The sequence below is a fragment of the Leptonychotes weddellii genome, chromosome 11 (genome assembly GCF_054177405.1).
Source record: "Leptonychotes weddellii isolate Sample4059 chromosome 11, ASM5417740v2, whole genome shotgun sequence".
NCBI classification, from domain to species: domain Eukaryota; kingdom Metazoa; phylum Chordata; class Mammalia; order Carnivora; family Phocidae; genus Leptonychotes; species Leptonychotes weddellii.
Window position 1 is genome coordinate 93,995,913 of NC_138379.1, and position 21,956 is coordinate 94,017,868.

General features: G+C 41.7%; 1 protein-coding gene across 1 annotated transcript in view; it reads right to left on the minus strand.

Annotated features, from left to right (window-relative positions):
* Positions 1-21,956, minus strand: part of DYNC2H1 (dynein cytoplasmic 2 heavy chain 1) — a 260,672-nt gene that overhangs the window by 206,533 nt on the left and 32,183 nt on the right. The window contains exons 21-35 of the mRNA XM_081797372.1: positions 20,933-21,082; positions 20,026-20,231; positions 18,760-18,915; positions 18,559-18,673; positions 17,835-18,005; positions 16,041-16,423; positions 14,291-14,423; positions 14,072-14,189; positions 12,463-12,575; positions 10,343-10,462; positions 7,284-7,434; positions 5,316-5,521; positions 4,062-4,244; positions 2,845-3,027; positions 862-1,085 (exon numbers count right to left, since the gene is read on the minus strand). Coding sequence (XP_081653498.1) covers positions 862-1,085; positions 2,845-3,027; positions 4,062-4,244; positions 5,316-5,521; positions 7,284-7,434; positions 10,343-10,462; positions 12,463-12,575; positions 14,072-14,189; positions 14,291-14,423; positions 16,041-16,423; positions 17,835-18,005; positions 18,559-18,673; positions 18,760-18,915; positions 20,026-20,231; positions 20,933-21,082 — 2,612 coding nt within the window. The remainder of the gene's footprint in view (positions 1-861; positions 1,086-2,844; positions 3,028-4,061; positions 4,245-5,315; positions 5,522-7,283; positions 7,435-10,342; positions 10,463-12,462; positions 12,576-14,071; positions 14,190-14,290; positions 14,424-16,040; positions 16,424-17,834; positions 18,006-18,558; positions 18,674-18,759; positions 18,916-20,025; positions 20,232-20,932; positions 21,083-21,956) is intronic.

The following is a 21,956-nucleotide window of genomic DNA, read 5'->3' on the forward strand; positions in this document are numbered from 1 at the left end:
TGGACTCTGAAAAACAGGCTGGGGGTTCTAGAGGGGAGGGGGGTGGGAGGATGGGTTGGCCTGGTGGTGGGTATTGAGGAGGGCACGTTCTGCATGGAGCACTGGGTGTTATGCACAAACAATGAATCATGGAACACTTCATCTAGAACTAATGATGTAATGTATGGGGATTAACATAAGAATAAAAAAAAAAAGAAAAAAAAAAAAAAAAAAAGAAACGAGTACCGATATTCCATCAATTTACGTAAAGGACCCAGTCACAGGACTGATCGCTCCAGTGAAACACTGAAGACAGACGATTCCCAAGGATCAGGATAAAGCTGTCATGACCTGGCTATTTACCTTCCTGAAGACACTAAAGGACAAGCACCTGTGACTATTATCCCTCAACTGTTCGATCCACCCATCTGGCTCTCAGTTTCTGGCACTCCAGTTCTCACCAGCTCTTAAGTAACATGAACCAGAATTCTAGGTCGCCCAAAGAAGCTAAAAGTCCATCGCTATTACTAGAAATAAGACAGAAGACAGAAGAAAAACTGTGGAAGATTCCCTCCAAAGAAGAGTAGGCTTTGAAGGGTCTGCTGATAAATTCATTCGATCAACATCATTTAGCTGGAGTACCCCAATAAAAATATTTTGCACAAAAGAAGTGAGATCAAATTCATAGCATTTAAGGAAAATAAATAGTTTTGAGTCAGATGTTAAACTAGAATCTTCCCTATCGATACCTTAAGTACAATATAATCACCAATATGAAAATCACTGAATAGGTACATTGGACAAATGTGAAAAATGATCACTAATCCATAATCAATCACTGGAACCAAAAAATATAAAAATATTTAAGAGAGGAAAACTCACCTGGAGAGATTGAAGATAGCTACCAATTTTCTGCCCAAGACTTTGGCATCCTTGAAGCCTTCTGAATACAGAATAACTTCTGCAATAAGCTCATTGTCTGGACAAGACATGGCTACTGGCCTGAAAAGCTGTTTAAGATTGTCAGGTAGCTTCTGTCGTCCTCCATAACCCTTTCCAGCAGGATTCATTGTGATAAAAATTCCAGAATTAGAATTTATTTCTACCTGAAATGTTAATTTAAAATATGGGCATTAAATATCTGTAACTATAAATATAAAATAGGTTGCTGGGGCGCCTGGGTGGCTCAGTCATTAAGCGTCTGCCTTCGGCCCAGGTCATGATCCCAGGGTCCTGGGATCGAGCCCCACATCGGGCTCCCTGCTCAGCGGGAAGCCTGCTTCTCCCTCTCCCACTCCCCCTGCTTGTGTTCCCTCTCTCGCTGTGTCTCTCTGTCAAATAAATAAAATCTTAAAAAAAAAAAACTTTAAAATAGGTTGCTAACAGAAATTTTATTGTACATATTTCTACACACAAATCCTACACCTTGGCAAAAACATACGATAACCTCCTTAGGAGCAACACTATTTACAGAGGTCCTTTATAATTAGTTCTGTGGGGTGTCTATGCTTCCTGAAAGCCTCCTCGTTCCAGGCCCTTGCTGGGTACACAGCGACAACACAACTCTGACCAGAAGTCAGTAACAGTTTATGCCCTTCAGGAGCTTACAGTCTATAGGCAAAAGCACCGCATGATTCAAGCTCTGACAGGGGAGAGCAGAGTACCACGAGAGCCTCTGGCAGGAGCACCTGCAAAAGCATACTTAAAGCCAAATCAAAGTGTGCAAACAATGCACGGGAAGTAAGCAGAAATACCTAGAGGGAAAAAAATCTGGCTATAAAGGAAAAAAAGGAGAAAGAGAAGTGGTTGGGAAGATGAGTGAGAGGAAGGTTGGCTTATGTTTTAATTAGATCAAATATTATAATATTATTACACATGACATTGTGTGTTACTAAAAAGGACAAAAGGTGGTTATGTTTCAAAGCCAGTGAGGAATGGGGAGAAGAGAGAGGGCTACTTCTATCAGGGAGGTAATAACAAAGACAAGGTCCCTCGGAAGGAGATCCCAGAGCATCAGTGGAAAGACCAGTGCTGACTGGGACAAAGGACAATTCCTTCAGGTTGTTACAGGAGGAAAAAAACTCAGTGTGTAAGAAAGCACATTCTGACGGCAGAAAGGTAAAAACGTTAACAGTTTCTCTTTTCTTTATGAAGAGTTGAAGCAGCACGGAAATAACATATTAATAATTTAGAACCGGTCTTACTTCCCTGCCCTGCCCTGAAAAACCTGTCCTGTGAAAATGTTATTATGGATTAGGATAATTTCACAGGTCTTTGAACTTTCCGTGTTTTCAAACATTATACACTGTATAGAGAAGCTCACACTTTCTACACAAATAAGTTCACACTGTCATGACGTGAATATGTATCTCCGATGGGAAAAAATGAGGAAGAGAAAAACAGCTAAATGCTTAGTGTTGTAAGATCCATGCAGAATAGGGATCAAAAAACATAAGCCTCAGACTGAGACAGACTCGGGGTCAGTTCCCAGCCCCACGACTTACTCCTAACTCACAAGCCGTGCTTTCCCCATCCATAAAGCAGAAAATATACAGCAGTCCCTCCCTGGAGGGATTCTGATGGGTGTTAGGTGAGATGGGACCAGGAGCATTATGAACAGGGCCAGCACGGAGTAAGTGCCCAGGAAACATTAGCAGATACAATTATGACTTTAGTACTCAGTACCGAACTTTTGAAGGTGAATGGAAAAGTGAGACCAAAAAAGGGTGAGAACCTCAGACAATTCACAGGTAACAAGGTTTAACAGGGGCGCCAGGAGAAATAAAGACAGAATATCTGCCTGAGTAGGAGTAATGAAAAGTCGTAAAAAATATCTGAATTTTAAAATTCCCAACATATCTATACCTCCTTGCCAAGCAGTTCGCACACAGTTCTGTGATTCTTCAAAGCGTCTTGAATTGTCTGGATCTGTGTAGACACGGCTGACAGCACAGATTCTTCCAGTCTATTGAATTCATCAAAACAGCCCCAGGCCCCACACTTTACCAAACCAACAAAAATTCGTCCCATTGACTTCACATCGATGCCCTAAAAAATAACAGCAAAAATTATATCCGTGAAAAAATAAGTTAAAATATAAATCCTACACAAAATGTTTTGAAAATGGTATTTTCAAAATGAATCTTTTTTCCTTTCTGTTCACTAGTCTCCTTGCTAAAAACATTTTTCCTTCCCTTCCCCTATATTCATTTGTTTTGTTTCTTAAATTTCACACGAGTTACCTTGAGGAAATAAAGTGAGGGTTGCTGGAGGGGAGGGGGTGGAGGGATGGGGTAAATGGGGGATGGAAGGAGGGCACATAATGTAATGAGCACTGGGTGTCGTGGGGGTTTGTTTTTTTGTTTTTAGATTTTATTTATTTGACAGAGAGAGAGAGAGAGCAGGGGGAGCAGCAGAAGGAGAGGGAGAAGTAGGCTCCCAGACAGCAGGGAGCCCGATGCGGGGCTCAATCCCAGGACCCTGAGATCATGACCTGAGCTAAAGGCAGGCGCTTCACCGACTGAGCCCCCCGGGAGCCCCAGCACTGAGTGTTATAAGCAACTGATGAATCACTAATTTAAAAAAAAAAAAAAAAACATTTTTCTACCCTCTAACATAACCCTTCATTCTGTATTTAAAATTATTTATTTGCACTAGTTCCCTTTAGAAAAGTTATGAGACTAGGGGCGCCTGGGTGGCTCAGATGGTTAAGCATCTGCCTTCGGCTCAGGTCATGATCCCAGGGTCCTGGGATCGAGCCCCACACTGGGCTCCTGGCTCAGCGGGGAGCCTGCTTCTCCCTCTCCCTCTCCCTCTGCCTCTCCCCCTGCTCATGCTCTCTCTATCTCTGTGTCTCAAATGAATAAATAAAATCTTTAAAAAAAAAAAAAAAAAAGGAAAGTTATGAGACTATACTCTCTGCAACCTCTCTCCATTTTATTGTTCAAATAAAACAAATTCTGTTTTCAAGTTACTCAAAAGTAAAGTGATTTTGAAATAGGGCATTTCCTATATAAGTACATGAATACTAATCCAAACTCATAACTAACACACTATTATCTAGTTTGTATTATGCATTCTACCTCATCACAATTAAAGACTAAAACTTGTCTTCCAAGAAGTCCACCCAAGGCCTTGACTGATTCAGTTTTTCCAGTCCCAGCTGGCCCGTAAGGGTTTCCTCCGAGACCCATCTTCATGGCTTGAGTGAGGGTGACGTAGCACTTGTCCGTCAGCGGCGTATAAACCAGCTTGGGAGCATTGCCCTACGCAAGGGAAACAGAAAGCTTGAATATTCATGTTTTATTCAACCTTACAAACATGAAGTCGTGGGACTAGTTAAAAAGCTAAAAAGGCAACAAAAAAGTTAAAGCTGCTAACATAGAAAAATATCCAAAATATTTTTTTACTAGAAGAAACTTTTTAAAGCACAAACTAAAATTAAACTTAGTTAATCCCAAGCATGTAGTTTATTCCATCCTCAATTAATATATTGGAAGGTTTTCCAAATAGTCTCTCAAGTTCTTGATAGTGGTAAAAACACGTACTGCTAAGGCAAAGAAATCCAGAACTCTATTATACAATAATAATCACTCTATCTTGTATTTTAAAATTCATGTAAATTAATTCCCTGAATCTTATGATCCTCATAAATCAGGACCACTTTGGAGACTCAAATGTAATTATTTTGAAAACTTCCTTATGAAATTAATAATATCAACTCATCAAATAATTCTCAAAATGTCTAAGTTTTAGGGAAAACAGATTCCAATTCCAGTTGCAGTTTATACAGTTTTCCCTTAACTTAGTAGACAGATTTGGGTCTCAAAACACATTTCCTTTCTGAAAGAGTCAGCTGGCAACTCTCCTGACGTACCCTTACTAACATAATTGTCTGACATAGTCTGATGACTGACTCGTTATCATGGGACAAGGCAGAGAGGATACAGCTGGATTTTCTGAAAACAGGTTCCATGAGCTAGGTTACTGGTGTGTGTGTGTGTGTGTGTGTGTAGGCGTGGGCCAGACTCCTTCCGTCAACATTGCTGGACTCCACTATCCCTGAATTAAAGAGACAGCTCCATTTCTATATAAATGCTACTCTAAGAAAAGGCAAATTCACAGAATTCAGTACAACACCGCCATTATTTTTACTTTTCTGCAAATATTTCTCTGATATAACATCTTCTTAGTTATTATGAAACAGAAAGGACAGTCGCACACAAAAAAATTCTTAAAGGTTACGACCAAAATAAAAATAATTCTGTCACCCAAAAGCAAATTTCCTTTAAAATAGTTTCAACTGGAAAAATAAAATACTTTGCCACCAGTCATACCTGATACTCATAAGTATACTGAAGTTCAGAATCCACCATTTGCACATAACACGTGTGATCACTTTTCATATAAAATCTGACTTGTTTTTTCCAGGCCCAGTCTTCAGTTGTATGAACTTGAACTCGGTTTAACTGCTTTACCACATCAATATTATGAATAATATCAAGAATCAATGCTTTAAGTTTAAGCTCCAGAATGCCAGATTCTGTATGCAAATTAAAACATTTGGAGAAAATGTCAGCCTGTGACTTATGTATTTATTACATACATACACAGATATTTTAAATGAATTTAAATGGCAATTTTGTGATACATTTGAATGATACGGTCATATGAATCACAGAAGTCAAACAAATGTCAAATCCACCAGTAAAAAATAAGAATTTTGCATATGGAAATGAAGGCACCAAACTTCAGGGAGAGAGGGTCGGGTCCCTTACACGAGGGAGCAAGCACACTGCAGCCTATGTAGCCCTCTGAGCCCAAGTATAAAACATGCACAACGTGCCCTCGATGGCTATTCCGGAGTCTGAAAAACACAGAGTGTCAGGCAAATTGGGGAAGATCTGAACGAGAAGTGCCACCAAGCCAATGGTCCTGTTTTGTCTCTCTGGTGTCCCCAGGCCTGGACCCACTGCAGCCAGAAGCCTGAGAGGTGCAGTCGGGGCGAGCTCCGGGGGGAAGGCCGGCGGTCGAGGCAAGCTCGGGGACGGGGGAAGGCTGGCAGTCAGGGAGCTTGGGGGTGGGGGAGGCCAGCAGTCCGGGCGAACTCCGGCGGGGAAGGCTGGCGGTCAGAGGGCAGAACGGGAGCCCAAGAAAACCAAAAAGCACTGGGCGGAGCATGGAGACAGAGGGGATTGGGAAAATGGCTCTAGAAACTGGATTATGATTCCTGGGCTCACCCTCAGCTGGGCGGATCTCTTCCTTGCCATCAAACCAAAGCCTCCGAGAGCCCGCCATTAGACGGCACGCATGTGAGGGCATGTGAGTAGTGTTGCAAAGACTATTTTGTTTGAATTACTGAAGTGCAGATGACGTACAAGGTGGTAACCGTTTCAGGAGCACAGCACGGTGCCTGACGACACTACACACGAGTCAACAGCTTCTAAAGAAGAGCTGGCGTCAGAACCACAGCCCAGAGAAGGCTGGCTGGAACGTGGGGCCTGAACCCAACACGATCGACCGCTAACAGAAACAGCCCAGAGAAGGCTGGCTGGAACGTGGGGCCTGAACCCAACACGATCGACCGCTAACAGAAACAGCCCAGAGAAGGCTGGCTGGAACGTGGGGCCTTAACCCAACACGATCGACCGCTAACAGAAACCGTCAACATTACCCAAAGGATGTAAACAAGACCCAGACACTCCTAACACAATATTCACAGTGTCCGGTATACAATCCCACACCATTCCACATGCAAAGAACCAAAACAATACTTCCTTAAGCAAAGACAGTGCAGGTGAAATAAAGACACTCTCAGACGCAGGCAACTGTAGGAAGGAAATCAGAGCCAGCAACTCCATCTAAAAGAAGCGCCAAAGGAAGTTACTCCATCGGCAGGAAAGTGAGAGTGTCAGGATGAAGGAAGGGCAACAGAAATGGTAGGCATCCAGGTAAACACAGCAGGCCGCTCTTCTCGAGTCTTTGAAACGTTTGATGCTAAAGGCAAACACTGTCACGCAGTCTGAGTTTTCAGGGCACAAAGGGGTGATACACAAGACCGCAGCTACGTAGAAGAGGATAAAGAAACCTGTATGGGGGGAGGTTCCTACAGTTGTTTCAAGTAATAAATTACTGGTTCTAAGCACAATATAAAAGCATGTATATTCTAATTCTTAAACTAAACCTCTGAAATAGGTGATGGGTTGAAAGATACAGTCAAAAACACAAGACATAAATTAAGATAGAGTAACAAGAAAAAGTTCAGATAACCCCAAAGCAGGCAGAAGACGGACCAGTTTTCATACCAGTGTTCCCTGGATCCTCCGAACTTGTATCAACGGCAGTATAGTGCTCTAGCTTAGTCACCAGCTGTGTTTCAATCTGATGAAGACTATGGTCTTTGATAGCATTTTCTACATCTTCAGTGAATTTAATCTGCTCTGCCAAACATAGTATCTAATGAATAAAGAGAAAAGTTATTTTTGAAAGGTAAATTTACTTAGAAAACTTCATCAACTGAAGGGGAGATGCCTTTTCCCAGACCCCCAGCTGTGTACTGGGTCTCTAACAGAAGGTATCACCGGTCCCTGCAACACTGTCCCGGGAAAGCTCACCAAGAACTCACCTCAAGCTACTCTCCCACGGGCCTAGTGCCTGGTCCTAGAACACACCAGGCTCCCCGTAACCTAAGAGGCTCTGTATTTTCTTCTCCCGACTCTCCTCTTTATGAATGGCTTCTTGTCAGAAAAAGGATGCAAAGGTATCAGTGCATTCCAAAATAATCTCAGGCTACTAAAGGAGTCTAAACTTCCGAAATTCCAATTTTATCTTAAGTTCTGTCTTCATCTTTCAGTCTAATACCCATAAACAGAAACTAGCTATAGATCAAGAGACATCCTTATATTTACATAAAACATGAAATATTAACACTGCTTGAAAGACTTTCTGTAACAGAACCAACCTAGCACGGCTACTGATAAAACCGTTATACGTTAACTATACGTTATACATTATACTAGCCTTTGAAAACTTCTATTAAAATAGTTTAGTAGAGTTCTTAGATGAATGCAGAAAACCAATCATATAAAACGACTAAACCTACTGACCAATTACTATGGGACAGTTTTTTCTGACAGATACTTTTCAGCATCTAGATGAATATCATCAGATGCCTCTACTTACCAGATTAACTCATTTAGTTATCTACATATACATTTTATAACTTCACACAGCAGGCTAAGCTGCCGTCTTGTTCGAACTTAAAGACAATGTGTTAACATACTATCAAAAACATTATATAAATATCATTATGTAAATAGCATTAAATACCATTCTTTAGAGGAGGAGTAACTCTTTCCGGGGCAAAGCTGTCCCCCCTAATTTGCGGGACAAACTCACCAGCCTCTTTCATCAAGTGTATGAGGAAGCATTTAAGCAGATCCAAATCCGCTTTTTGAGAAAGACCTTTGCTCTTTAATCTTCATACAAAAATGTTCACTTGCTACCTCCAAACTAATACTCCTATCTGTGGATTCCCTTTCAGGCAATACTACCAAATTTCTGCATTTGAAGTGCACACTGATAATCTCAATTTTTAACAGTCTGCTATACAACTTCTGTGAGAGGCTAAGAGAAATAGTAGTCAAAATGCAGTCCTGGCTACTTCTCAGGCCACACTACCATTACGGTATCTGGGCAGTCACTGATATTATTAATAACCTAAAAGCCAGCACTCATTAACAGTGCTTTGCAAACGTTCACACTTTAAGCTTCAAAACAACCTGGCTCCATACGTATCATCACGCCCTCTGGACTGAGTGCCCACAAGAGTCAGTCCGAGAACACAGACAAAAGCAGGATGTGAACCAGGGCCTGTCGGATCCCTTCCACTCGGCGTGCTGTCTCCTTCCCAGATCACAGCGCTCCTTCTCTACACTATTTCAGGCCCCTACAAAAAGCCTCCAAAAGCTGAACCAGCAGTATGACTCACACCAGACACTCATGCAGGTGTGCTATCCAAGCCCCACACGTAAAGGCTCTTGAGAGAAATTTTTCTTCGCACTAACTGCTAAGACACCAGAATTCTTTGTTTTGGTTGACAACAAACTATTCCTACTTTCAGTAGCTCATGTTTTTATGGAGACAGTGAACTACCGACACTTTCTGTAGTCCCCGTTCCCAGCCAGGTGCTTGCGAGCCCTGAGGTGGGCTGCAGGCTCGGACCAGCAGCTTCCCTCCCGCGCCTACAGCGCCCCCGCGCATCTCCTGACACCGCTGTCACGCCCCCAATCAATCGCTACACAATCCTTCCTTCTGGAAATGTTTTAAAACTCTGTCTTTTATTCCAAGTTCACTTGAATCCTACCTGGAAGTCGAAAGGAGTAGAGAACATTTCCAGAAGCAACAGAGCAGCTTACCTGGGACTCTGCAATGGCATTACTGTTCGCTGATGATTACCCTTAGTTTTCTCTAAGAGCTTAACAAGAACTGTTAAAACATACTTCAGTTTGTCTCGACCTACCAGAAGACGCAAATGACAGGAATGAGACAGTGGCTAAGAATCGAAAATATTCAAGTTTCCCATCTAACTTCTCAAGCTTTGAAAGAACCAACAAAAAACTTGTTCCAATAGCTACTAAATGGTTTAGTGTGGAAAGCACATAACCTTGAACAGTGGGGTAGATTTTCCTGTGAGACATCACAGAGTATCTCCAATGCCTGCTCTTTACAGGTGCCGAGAACCGAAGCCCCTGATGTCCCGTACCTGCGGTGTGAGTCTCAGCCTCAGTGAAACGAATCCTGAACAAGGAAGGATGTTTAGCACAAGTCTCAGCACTACACTGCACCACACCGGGTAAGACCGGGACCACGTCCTGTAAGATCCAGATCCGCGGCCACGCTTCAGGTCCACGACCCACCATGCAGACTAGCTCTCGGCTCCCCTGCCGACACCCCAGTTCGGCGCCATGGCCCTATTTCAGACACGCACGAACGCCCCGCTAACCTCCCACCAGCGCCAACCTCTTGGATGACTGACGGGAGACGGAGGCCCAGTGCACAGACCCTGGGCCTCTGCGTCAGTGATGCACTAACCACCTGGAACCAGGAAGCCACTGCATCGCTGAGCCCCTGGCTGGCCTGAGCGCCTCTGACCTCTGCCTGAAAGCCTCTCAATCACCACCATGCAGGTCTTCTGTCACAGTCTACAGCGGAAGGAACAAAGACTCAGAAGTTAAGCAATCTGTCAGAAACTGCTACAGAAAAGAGAGAACAAGATGATGCCAGTTGTCGGGCCCCCAGCCTCCGTGTCAGGGACCTTCCCATGAAGCCAGGCCTGCCTATCTGCCAGACACGAGCCCCTTACCTGTGAAGGGAACGAGGATGGGTCAACTGAACCTTGACAACTTCGTCCAGCAGTAACACATTCTATCAACAACTGCTTCAAAGTCTGCTTCATTTCCAAGGCTAAATCATTTAACCAGGTCTGAAAATAAAATTAAGAATAATATATACAAGGAGCTCCTGAGTGGCTCAGTCAGGTAAGCATCCAACTCTTGGTTTTGGCTCAGGTCGTGATCTCACAGCGGTGAGATTCTCTCCCTCTGCCCTTCCCGCCTGCTCATGTGCTCTCTCTCTCAAAATAATTGAATAAACCTTTCAAAAAAATAATAATATACACAAGTCATAAAACAAATATACACTCTACTGACTGACCCTATTCATTTATTTCAAGAGGCAGGATTATAATTTCTTATTGACTCTCACATTCCCAAAATGTGTCATATGACATATAATAATTTATTAATAAAGAAATTAAATAATTTGAGGAAAACAATTTTCTTACCTCTTGGGATAATGGTTAAGTGTGAAAACTCATAAATGTACAGTTAGCTATCACTGTCATCTCTACAAATGACCATAATACGAGCAAACTAACCCCTTCATTTCAATGTTACAAGAAATCAAACTAGAGAGCCGGGCCAATAAAGCAGAGTCGCAGTGACTGGCTCATCTCGGGGCTCATGCTATCCTGTGAGCTCACATTCAGAAAGCTGCAGTGGAAGAAGGGACTGCTTTATTAGGGTGAGCTCTATTATGTGGGGAGCTAAGCTACTTCTTTAAACAAAACTAATTCTGTTTTGGGGTCAAAATAATACATTTTTCATTTTAAGATAGATAAAATAATAAAGTTAACTGGAGTTAACAGAACAACAATAACTGATAACACTAGCAATGAATATTTATTAATCATGACTCTAAAAGACTGTATATTTGCAATAAAATATTAAGTGCAAAACCTACACTGCAAATAGCTTTTCATCATCATTAAACTCTAAGTTCTGGACTTCTCCAACTCTGGACCCTTTCTGGTATGCAGCAGCCTGAACTTCACTGCAGCTCAGCCGGCGCGGGGGCTCCGGCATGAGAACGACTCTGGGAGAGGCCGCACACAACCGCTCTGCTGATCACGGCCTCAGCCTGTGGACTTCCTGTGCCCTCGGCTGGCAAAGCTGCTGCGGACCTACTGCTCAGACGCACGCTCCTCCTCTCTCTTCATCCGCTGCCCACAAAACCCCAAGACGGGCAAACAACAACACAGCAACAAAACCTTTCACCTAACATAAACATGGGAGCTTCTAACAAACCTGTGCTTCCAATCACCTGACTGATGTCATCAACATTTCATCAAATGTTAAGGTCCACTCAGGAAAAGAAATTCTGCCCAACGGTAGAGACAGGTATGTGTGTGATCAGGCATGGGCCCCGGCCGCCAGCTGGAAGATAATCCTGGTCCGTGAAAGTTACAGTTCAATGTGCTGCGACCTCCTGCTGTCTGGTTTCAGCGGTATCCCTGTCGGACGCCTTTGACCATTTACTTCCAAGGATCCAGGGCCCATTAATCAATAGTCGTCCTGTGCATGCATTCATTTTAAACTTACTTGTTCACCTAATCATCTCATATAAAATCATCTCATACAGCCATCACCTCATACAATACATTTTGGGTGTGTGAGTGTCAATAACAAATCATAATTCCACCTTCTGAAGTAAATCATCTTTTTCAAGTACCTAGTGAGTATTTAGGCTCCTAACACTATCTAGTGTACTTAAAGCCAGTCATCTCATTTAATTTTCAACAGACAGTCTTTGCAACAGACAGTAAGATGGGTAGTAAAATGGGTATTTTACAGATAAGAAAGCTGTGATTCCAAGTCACATAGCTAATAAGTTGAGGAGTTAAGATTAATATCCAGTCTTTCCGTCTCCAAAGCAAAGATTCTTTTCATAGTTACACGATGCCTTCCAAAGACTAAAAATCTGTATTTTCTTCAATATCAAATCATTCTCAACCTAACAAATAATTCTTTTAAGATACGAGATGAGTTTCCTAAAAGGCCTAAGTTTACCCTACAAATAGACTAAATTATTTTTGATACAAAGTTCATAGTTTCTTTTTATTTTCATACTTGAAGAACTACTTGCCTCTACATTATTTGATAGAAGAACTTTATTTTTAAAAGGTACAACTTCTCCCTCTAAAGATTTCATTGCAGTTATATGTTTAGATTCTTCATCGAAGCACACACTGTTAATACCTATAATATAAAAGAACAATTGAAATGTAAAAGGATTAAAGACATAATTATTAAACAAGATACATCATTACCACAGTGTATAATGTGTACCTCATAATATGTATTATAATGTATAGGAATTATGTTGATTCTCCTATGTAATAGAACAGTTTTTCCTAATCAAAAATTGAAAAGAACCAAAATGGCCACCAATAGGTGAATGAATAAAGTGTTATATTCAAATAACGGAACACTACTCAGCAATAAAAAGGAATAAAATGTAGTTGCAGGTATCTCAAAAACATGATGATGAGCAAAAAATGGCCAGACACAAATGAGCGCGTAGGAACACATACTGATGATTCCACTAACATGATACAAGACAAAAGAGAAGAAGGAATGGGGAGGGCAAACGGGACCTCCCTTCCCCCAGATTTGTATTTTATTTTATGGTAGACAAAAATACTTCAATATACTGATATACATATACACCCAATTTTAATCTTCACAAAAACCCCATAAGTTGTTATTTCCAATTAGAGGAGGAAAGTAAACTTCAGAGAGGTAAACTGGGAGCTGGCTAATCCCGGGTAGAGGCCGAGTTTGAAAGCAAGCCTGCTGATTCCAAGAGCTCCGGCCACTGCCTCCCACAGCCCAAACCAGAGCTGCGGATGGAGCGCCTGAGGGCCTCGCGCCCAGGGCCAGGGAACACGGGTGTGGGGCACCGGGAGCGAAGACAGGAGGGCTCCACAGCCGTACGGCCTCGGTCACCTCCTCCACCGCACACTGCCGCACCAGAGCCATCCCCAACCCTGAAGGGCACGCTGCGCTCCAACAAAACCGCACGGCAGGAAGCCCGGCACTGAGCCAGTCGGCCTGGGGCCTGTCGGTGGCTGACCCCTGACCGTAAGCGAAGATGGTGACAGTGTTTTACTTCATTTGAAAAATATGGCTGTTCTCCCAACAAATGGAACATTCTGAAACAACAGTCACCATTATTTTTATAGCAGACGGAGTGCATGGTCCCTGACCCGCCGACAGCAACTCAGCAGGAGGGACGCGCACGGCTCTGTCACCACACTGTTCACCAGGGGACCTCGCCTCAGCCCACAGCTGGCCCCCGACGGCCCTTCCCCGCCCCAGACCTCCCCACTGGCAACGCCTTCAGAGGGCGTCCACTCGGCAATGAAGGGGCGCGTTCTCCTTCTCTCTGCACCCAGTGCCTGACGCCTTCCCATCTTGCTGCTAGCGATGACCGGCACACTCTGCAGACCGCAGCTTCGATGTCCCCTTCAAGACGCCCCAGGAGGACACGAACTGCTCCTCAGCCGCGGCTGTGCCAACCGCAGGAGGTGCTGTGGATCTGTCCACGCAGCAGGCTGTCTTTCCACTAAACTATAAACTCTTCTTGAGTGTGGGACACGCATTCTATTCGACAGTCTACCTTGGAGCCTAATACTACGTCTGGCAGATCCTGAAACGCAGTAACTACGTGTCGGAGACCTGTTGACTCTTACCAGCAAACAGCTTTTTGAGGTGAGACTGGATCACCGAGGGGCTAGTCGACTGGCCCAGCACCTCCAGCAGGTCATCATCACCGAGGAAATAAAACCTGGGGAACGCTGAGCGTTTCTCCTGACACAGACACAAACAAGAACAAGAGCCTTAGCTCTTCAAATGAGTCACACAATAAAGGACTTTAAAATTTATTATAGAAGTACTTCCAAAAAACATGCCTCCAGAAACTCATTTAATGATTTCTGACATCTTTGAAGCTGATCAAGTATCGTCAGCAGAGAATTTCTGATTCCCGCCTGGGTAGTTAACGTTGTGACTCTATTGTCTTTCTTGATGTCAGTCATTATTGACCTACAGAAGAAAAAATAGTTATTTTTACCTTTATTTTAGCAGTTTCCGGCTGAAAGAGAAATACTGAGACATTTATTTTTTGCCTGCTTGGAACAAACTAGAAGTAACCCTATTTTAACAGCAAAACATCACTATGCTTCTAAGAAATAACGCTAAAAATTAAGAATAGCCCATTACTGTTTTTAAATACTTCATTTCTTCTTAAGTGAGCTTTACACCCAGTGTGGGGCTTGACCTCATGACCCCGAGATCTGGAGTCCTATGTTACACTGACCGAGCGAGCCATGTGCTCCCCCATTACCATTTTCAACCTACCTTATTGCAAATTCTCCAATTTCATTCATTCGCTAAACACCTATTAAGCCCTATCTCGTAGAGATAATGGCCCAGTGACAGAGAAAGATATTAAATATTTTCTAAAAATATTTAAATAAAATTATGACAAACGCTAAGAAGGAAAAGTACAAAGTATTCTTAACACAGCTAATAGGACAACCCCTAACCTATGGCTTGAGAAAGTCACTGAGATGGAGATCTGCACAGTGAGTAAAAGAAAACACCGGTGAGCAGGAGGGGAGCAAAAGCGTCTCCGAAGCAAACAGAGCAGTGCAAGGGAGGCTGCAGAAGTGGACACGGAGCAGACTAGGCTTTATCCTTGGAGCAAAGGGAAAGAAAAGCAGCAATCAAACTTCCCTTGTCACAGGCTACTCTGGCCGCTGGGCAAGCGGCTTAATGGAGAAGACGAGCGCAAGCCGAAGGTCGGGAGAAAGGAGAGACAGAAAAGATACGCTCCAATAGATCAAGTAGGTTAGAATCAACAAACGTGCTAACAAACGTGCATTTGGAGGTGTTTGGGGAGGTCAAATATCCATTATGTTTCCGCTCTGAGTCAAGGTACCAGTGACTGAGAAAGGAATGGGAAAGATTTGGGCCAAAGGGATGAACTCGTGAATCTAGTTTTGAAGTGCTGAGGATGTTCAGTATATTGGAGCTCAGAGGAGAAAGATGGGCTCGATAAATACCCTGAGAGGCCGCAGCAGGTGGAAAAGAATGAGGGGGTGGCCATGAGCGCCCACAGAGCGCACACAGAGAGAGAGAACCGGAGCCTGAAACCGGGGGAGGGCCCAAACCTACATGCTGAGAGAGGCCTGAGCACCAGGAACTCGAGCGGACCCAGATGACCAGAAAACCAGAGGACAGTATCCCAGAAGCCAAGGGAAGAAACTCTCCAACAAGAGATGCTCACCTCTGTAAATACTAGTCAGAGATGAAGTAAAACGAGGCATGCAAAATGCCCAGCAAATTACAACAGGAAAGGAATGGGTAACCCTAGGAAATGGCAGGTATAGATCAGTCCTGTCATCATCACCCTTGTGCTCCCATACTATTATTGCTAATATCCAGTAGAGTGGTAGGGACAGCAATCAGATCAACGTGGTTCAAGAAGTAAATGGCTGAATGAGAGCAAACAGCTCCTCAGAGGGATCCAGCAGAGAGAAAGAGGTTGAAGACACAGACAACACTCGTAACATAAAGGTACTCAGCTTGTGTTAAGCCCCTCGTGATATGAATGAAAAAACTGCCACGCATGTCGATGTCTTACACTGCCGTACTTACCGAAAATCCTCATCAACTCTGTTGAAGCGTGTCTGTTCTTTCGGCAATGCTCCACGGCCAAAAATGGGTTCCAGATATACCCACTTCCTCTGAATATGGTTTAAACTCTGTAGGTATTCATCTAATTCTGCAAGTTTTCTTTCCCAAATTGACACTTTATCTTCAAATCCTTTATAATAAGGAGAATCCTTTAAGGACTGAAGAAGGCACCTGTTATCTCCAACTTGATTCACTATGTCTTTCCAGTCTTTAATTAGCTTGATAGTTCGACTTTGGCTGTCTTCGTAATCAATCAAGGTAAATACTGCTCCAACTCCCCAAAGATCAAGTTCACGTAAAGCTTCTCTGATTGTAACTTCACCTTGTGCCCGACTATTTAAATCCTAATTAACACAAAATATCCGTATTTATTATTTCAACATTAATTACCATAGACATAAATCATAAAACATTTCAAAAAAGATATATTTTTATTTGGTTTTTCACAATAAAGCAAGTAATAATAATAATAAGTGAATATATTTTACATGCAATCCAAGAGAACTGCTAATGTATCAAAGAGATACCAGATACTAAGTATCCAGGTTCACACAAAGTATATATAAAGTTCTACCATATACTTTTTACTTCTAAAAAGGAAAAAGAATTCAAGAATCCATCACAAAACACAAAACCAGGCTGGCTTTGGGGCGCCTGTGTGGCTCAGTAGGCTACATGACCAACTCCTGATATCGGCTCAGGTCATGATCTCAGGGTTGTGGGATCGAGCCCCAAATTAGGGTCTGTGCTGGGCATGGAGTCTGTTTAAGATTCTCTGTCTCCCTCTCCCTCTGCTCCCTCCCCCTCTCTGGAAAAAAAAAAAAAAAAGTCTGTCATGTTTAAAACTTTGCAGACCTCAGGAATTTTATTGTAATTTAATTTTAAGTTCTGATACGCCTAAAGTGATTAATAACCATCTTCTACAGAAGTCATGCTTTATAACCTCACAATTATCTAAATAGGCTCCAAGATTATGAACACACACAAAGGTACATATCTTAAGTACGAAATATGACAATCTGACATCAAGAGTACTTTTCTTTTTGGGGCGCCTGGGTGGCTCAGTCGGTTAGGCATCTGACTCTTGGTTTCAGCTCAGGTCGAGACATCAGGGTCGTGAGATCGAGCCCCATGTGGTCGGGCTCCTCGCTCAGTGGGGTGTCTGCTTGAGATTCTCTCCCTCTGCCCCTCCCCCCGTGTGTGCATATGGTCGCTCTCTCTCACATAAATAAATAAATAAATAAAATCTTTAAAAGAGAGCGAATTCTTTCATTTTTACACTGAATGGGCAAAACGCAACACAGAAAGTAAAATGTTAAAACTGAGAGCTGTGCAAGTTTTACTTTTACCTGAGACCTTTTCTAAACCTGATTAGCAAATTGGTTCTTGGTTTAGCTCTCTGGATTTTGGCTTCTCTTCGCTTTTATTTACAATATATCCCATGATTTTAAATATATTTTTATGTAAAATGATTTGTATTTGTTTGTTTTTTTTAATTAAAGCTGACTCCCTTAAACCAAGACATTTCTTCATTTCATATTTTTTCTCTCTCTCAAGGAAGGGGTTTATGATGCTTCTATACCCCCACACATATTCAGAGGCATTACGAAAGAAAAAATAATGGAATAGGGGAATACGGTCACTATACTAAGAGGAAAAAAATTTAACTTGCTGTTTTATTTAAATAAAATACAAAGCAAAACCATATGTTAACAAAGGTCATATCTATGAGATATTTATAAAAGTGAACCCTACTTTAAGGTCTGAAGCTTTGGCAACAATCGTATCAGCTACTCTGAGGAGATCACCAAACAGTAACTTCTCCAGGCAAGTCCCCCGAGGAAGACCAAGTAGACGAAAAAGGTCAAGCCAGTGATCTGGAGATAGATGCTCTCCTCTCACATATTTCAAAACAGGTATCACAGTCTGTTAAAAAAACATATGTACACACATGAACATATATTATCAAAATGCAAATTGTTATCCCCTTTTATGATTAGCTATAAAAATTTTAATTACTGTTATTTTATTTAATAATCTAGAAATCAAATTCTCAAACAGAATTGCACATTAATTTATTAATTATTTAATAATAATTTAATAATTATTAGTTAATTTTATTAAACATTGCTGTGGATACATGCAAATATCCCTTTGTAGCTTGATGTATTTTAAAACATGACCTAAAATATTTCTATTTTTATTATTTAGGATACGACCTATATCCTAAATATGCTAAATGACCCATAACCTAAATTGCAGTAGGAGGTATAAACACTCCAATTTATGGAAAGCATAAATTTGTTAGTTAAAACTTTTCAAAAGCGTAGGAGAAATACCAGTAATTTCTAGGGTTTATTCTATCCTTCCTGTTTTCTTCATGTGATGGCATCACTAAAACCAGAAACTGACTCCCAGCCCCCTCGGCTGCATAACGACCCCAAGATGACTCTCGCGCAGCAGGAGCACCAGGTCTTACTTTGTATCTGTCGACTTCTGACTGCAACTTCACGGTCATGGCCGAATGTTCTTCCACTTTCCGTAACCTGTCGTGCCAAGTCATCAAGAACTCCTCCAACAGATACGTCTTAGTCCTGGAAAACACCAGGACACCTTAAAATGCACATCCCCCAACACACCACCAAGTTATAAGAATCTAAACAGTGCTTATGAGCCACACCGAAACGTAATCCAGTCTTCGCTGGCCATTTCCTGAAGCCCCCGCTGAAACTCTTCATAAAGCGCCCAAATCTGTGCACAGCTCTCAATGTCCTTGGAGATGCTATACGCCAAGGACAAGTTGGGCTCTTCTAGTCCAAAATGATGGCAATCATCACTATAGAAACAAAGAGTGAAATATCATTAGATTTTTAAAAAACTGTTACATCTCACTGTTACTGAACTGCATTCCCTGTGTGTGCATGCATGTGCGCACACCTGCGTATCTGACAGGGAGCCAGACAGTGGGGGACTGCATGAGAATTTTACTGTAACTACTTAAGTATAACCTCTTTTAAATTCATAAATGTGCGTTTTTCTAAAGGAGTCAAAGTAGAGCTGGTAACACATCTATTTATGTACATCATATACGTCATAAAAATAGAAATATTCAGAATTATTTATATTCATGGATTAACTGAGAAGAGATGAATATTAATATCCAAGAGTTAGATTCTGGAATATAAGATACCCTTTTAGATAAAAGGTATAATGCCATTTAGTCAGTGTGGTACTAAACCCTCCACTCCCCCATGAAGACAATTATCTTATGGATGCATTTGCGTAAACAGAGACCAAACCTAAAACAACATTTAAACTTAATACCTTGTGGGCGCCTGGGTGGCTCAGTCGGTGAAGCGTCTGCCTTCGGCTCAGGTCATGATCCCAGAGTCCTGGGATCGAGCCCCGAGTCGGGATCCCTGCTCGGGAGTGAGTCTGCCTCTCCCTCTATCCACCCCCCCAACCCCCACCACTCCTGTATGCTCTCTCTCTCTCAAATAAATAAAATCTTTAAAATAAAATAAACTTAATATCTTGTATTATTGTAACACAAAACAATTTTTTTCTTGTAATTGTCTTGTTATTTTGCTAGGTTCATTTTTTTTTCTCAGAGTCTCTGAAAGCAATCTGCCATTAATTTTATATATCCCATTTTTAAATACAACGAAAGCACAGAAAGCAAGTATTCCGACTCCCTAATTTAACTTTTAAGTCAATTTAGTTTTCTGTTCTACTTCTAGGCCTAAACAGAAATTTGCTTTTTTTTTCCTCTCCTGACAGAGCCCAGCCACGACTCCTAAGAAAGCAACAGCATGAGCCCTTCTTAGTTCTGTCTTTAAAACTACAGAATTTTACATTAAGATAAACAGATGTAAGAATGTTACTGGCTTAACATATGCAAATATGAATCAAAATGATTACTGTCAATTTTAAAGAAAAAACATACACCAGCTTTTTCCTTACGACTTCAAGATCATCAAACTCAATTTTTTTCTCTTTTATTGATTTGGCACTTGTATCAAGAGCATTTTGCTGGCCAGTTTCAATAATATCATCACCAGGCTTTAGTTGGTCCCAACGAGCTTTAAATTTTTCCAATTCTTGATAGTAGATCTGAAGACGTGACTTCACATTTCCTTTCATTACTTCAATCTGTAAGAGTCAAGAGTTTATATAATTCAGTTCAGAGTAAAACCTCACTTCCCTTTCATATTTTATTTCTAACATTTTCTATTTAGAGGTGAATAAACACCAATACCAGTTTTTCAAAAGATTGTTTTCAATTATTGATTTTAAGTACAATAAAATTTTGATTTCAAAATTAGACCATAAATTAGACCACAAATATTCAGCAATAAGAGATATACTGCAAGCATCATCATTAAAAAATCATTCATGTTATTAGCAGCTTCCACCACAACTCTCAACAAAGTTGATGTGATAAAGATTTGGCCAGTCACGAGAGCTGTCCCACACGAGCATACAGCTGCTTAATTAAGGGGGCGTGTCCCGGTCACCCACGCCAAAGAGTAGTAATAAGTTCAGTCAACAGGACGTGAGTATAAGAGATGTGTATGACTACCAGGTTGTCCCTTAGAAGACACCATACGTAGTAGGCAAACAAATTCGCTCCTAAGAAAAACTGAAAATAACATGGCATACATTCTTTGTATGGCAGGAAGCGAATCAACTATGTGAAGTGGTTTACTACACAGAAGTACTGAGGAGGCCAATTTCATCAGCAATATAAAATTCTTATCTACCTGAACTGTAACAGAATAAAGATAAGCAAGAGATCTTAAGTGAGAAAAAATCAAGTTTCCATTTTAAGAAAATGACTAAAAGGTTCTTACCTGATCTTTTATCATAAGTTGGTGACTTTCCATCATCAACTCAAATTTATCCCACTTAGCTTTCAGATTGCTAATTGTTTCCAAACCTCCACCTGCCACAGTTCGTAAAAGTCTGTTTTTATCTTCAGCTTCTTGGAATAAGGGCAAAATCTAAAGGTTGAAGAAACAACACGTAAAAAAACAAACTATTTTATCAAATTTCTTAAGGTTCATTTATTCTTACTTGTTCCGTGACCAGCTTTTTTAAAATCAAGATTTCTGCTCTGAAATGGTTTGTTAAATTCCTGGATATGAAGCTCCTAATACTAACTTATTATTATATATGCAAACCCAGCTAAGGCCGTCTAACATGAGCATTAAAAAGGATCATAAAGGTGCTCTACAGACCGAACGACACCGTGAATCAGTAAGGACAATGCTACAGTGATATTCAAGGCAAAGTTCTTACTATACCAGTTCTACTCATAAGAAAATGCTAAAAGGGCTTCTAAAAGAACTAAGATTAGGGATTATCTAAAAGCAGAAATAAACTACATTATTCTACTCAACAGAGAGGAAAAGTCATGAAGAAGATCCTTAAGAAAAGGACAACTGAAAACATGGAACCGAGCCATTCTGCACTAGGACACTCGGTAGAAGAGAAAGAAGAAAGTAAGGCTCTAATTTCCCACATGTGAACAGGACTTAGATGGGCCTGAAAAGACAGGACGACAGTCTCCTAGTCAGCCTGCCCCCACTCCTCCTCCATCCAATCCGCACGGCAAGAGAGAGACATCAAAACACAATTCTGTAACATCCTGCTGCTTAGAGCCCAGCAAAGACTCCCCAGCATCGACAGGATCAGCCCTGAGGTCCTGACGTGGCTCATGTGCCAGAGATCTTGTCTAGTTCCTCCTGCCTCACGCGGTGCCCTAGCATGTGACATCCATGTCTTTTCTCCTCGTTTCTGTGTCTTCTCTCCCACTTCACCCTCAGTCTCCTCTGCACCTCCTCTTACGCTTCAGCTCTAAATTTTGGGATGTTC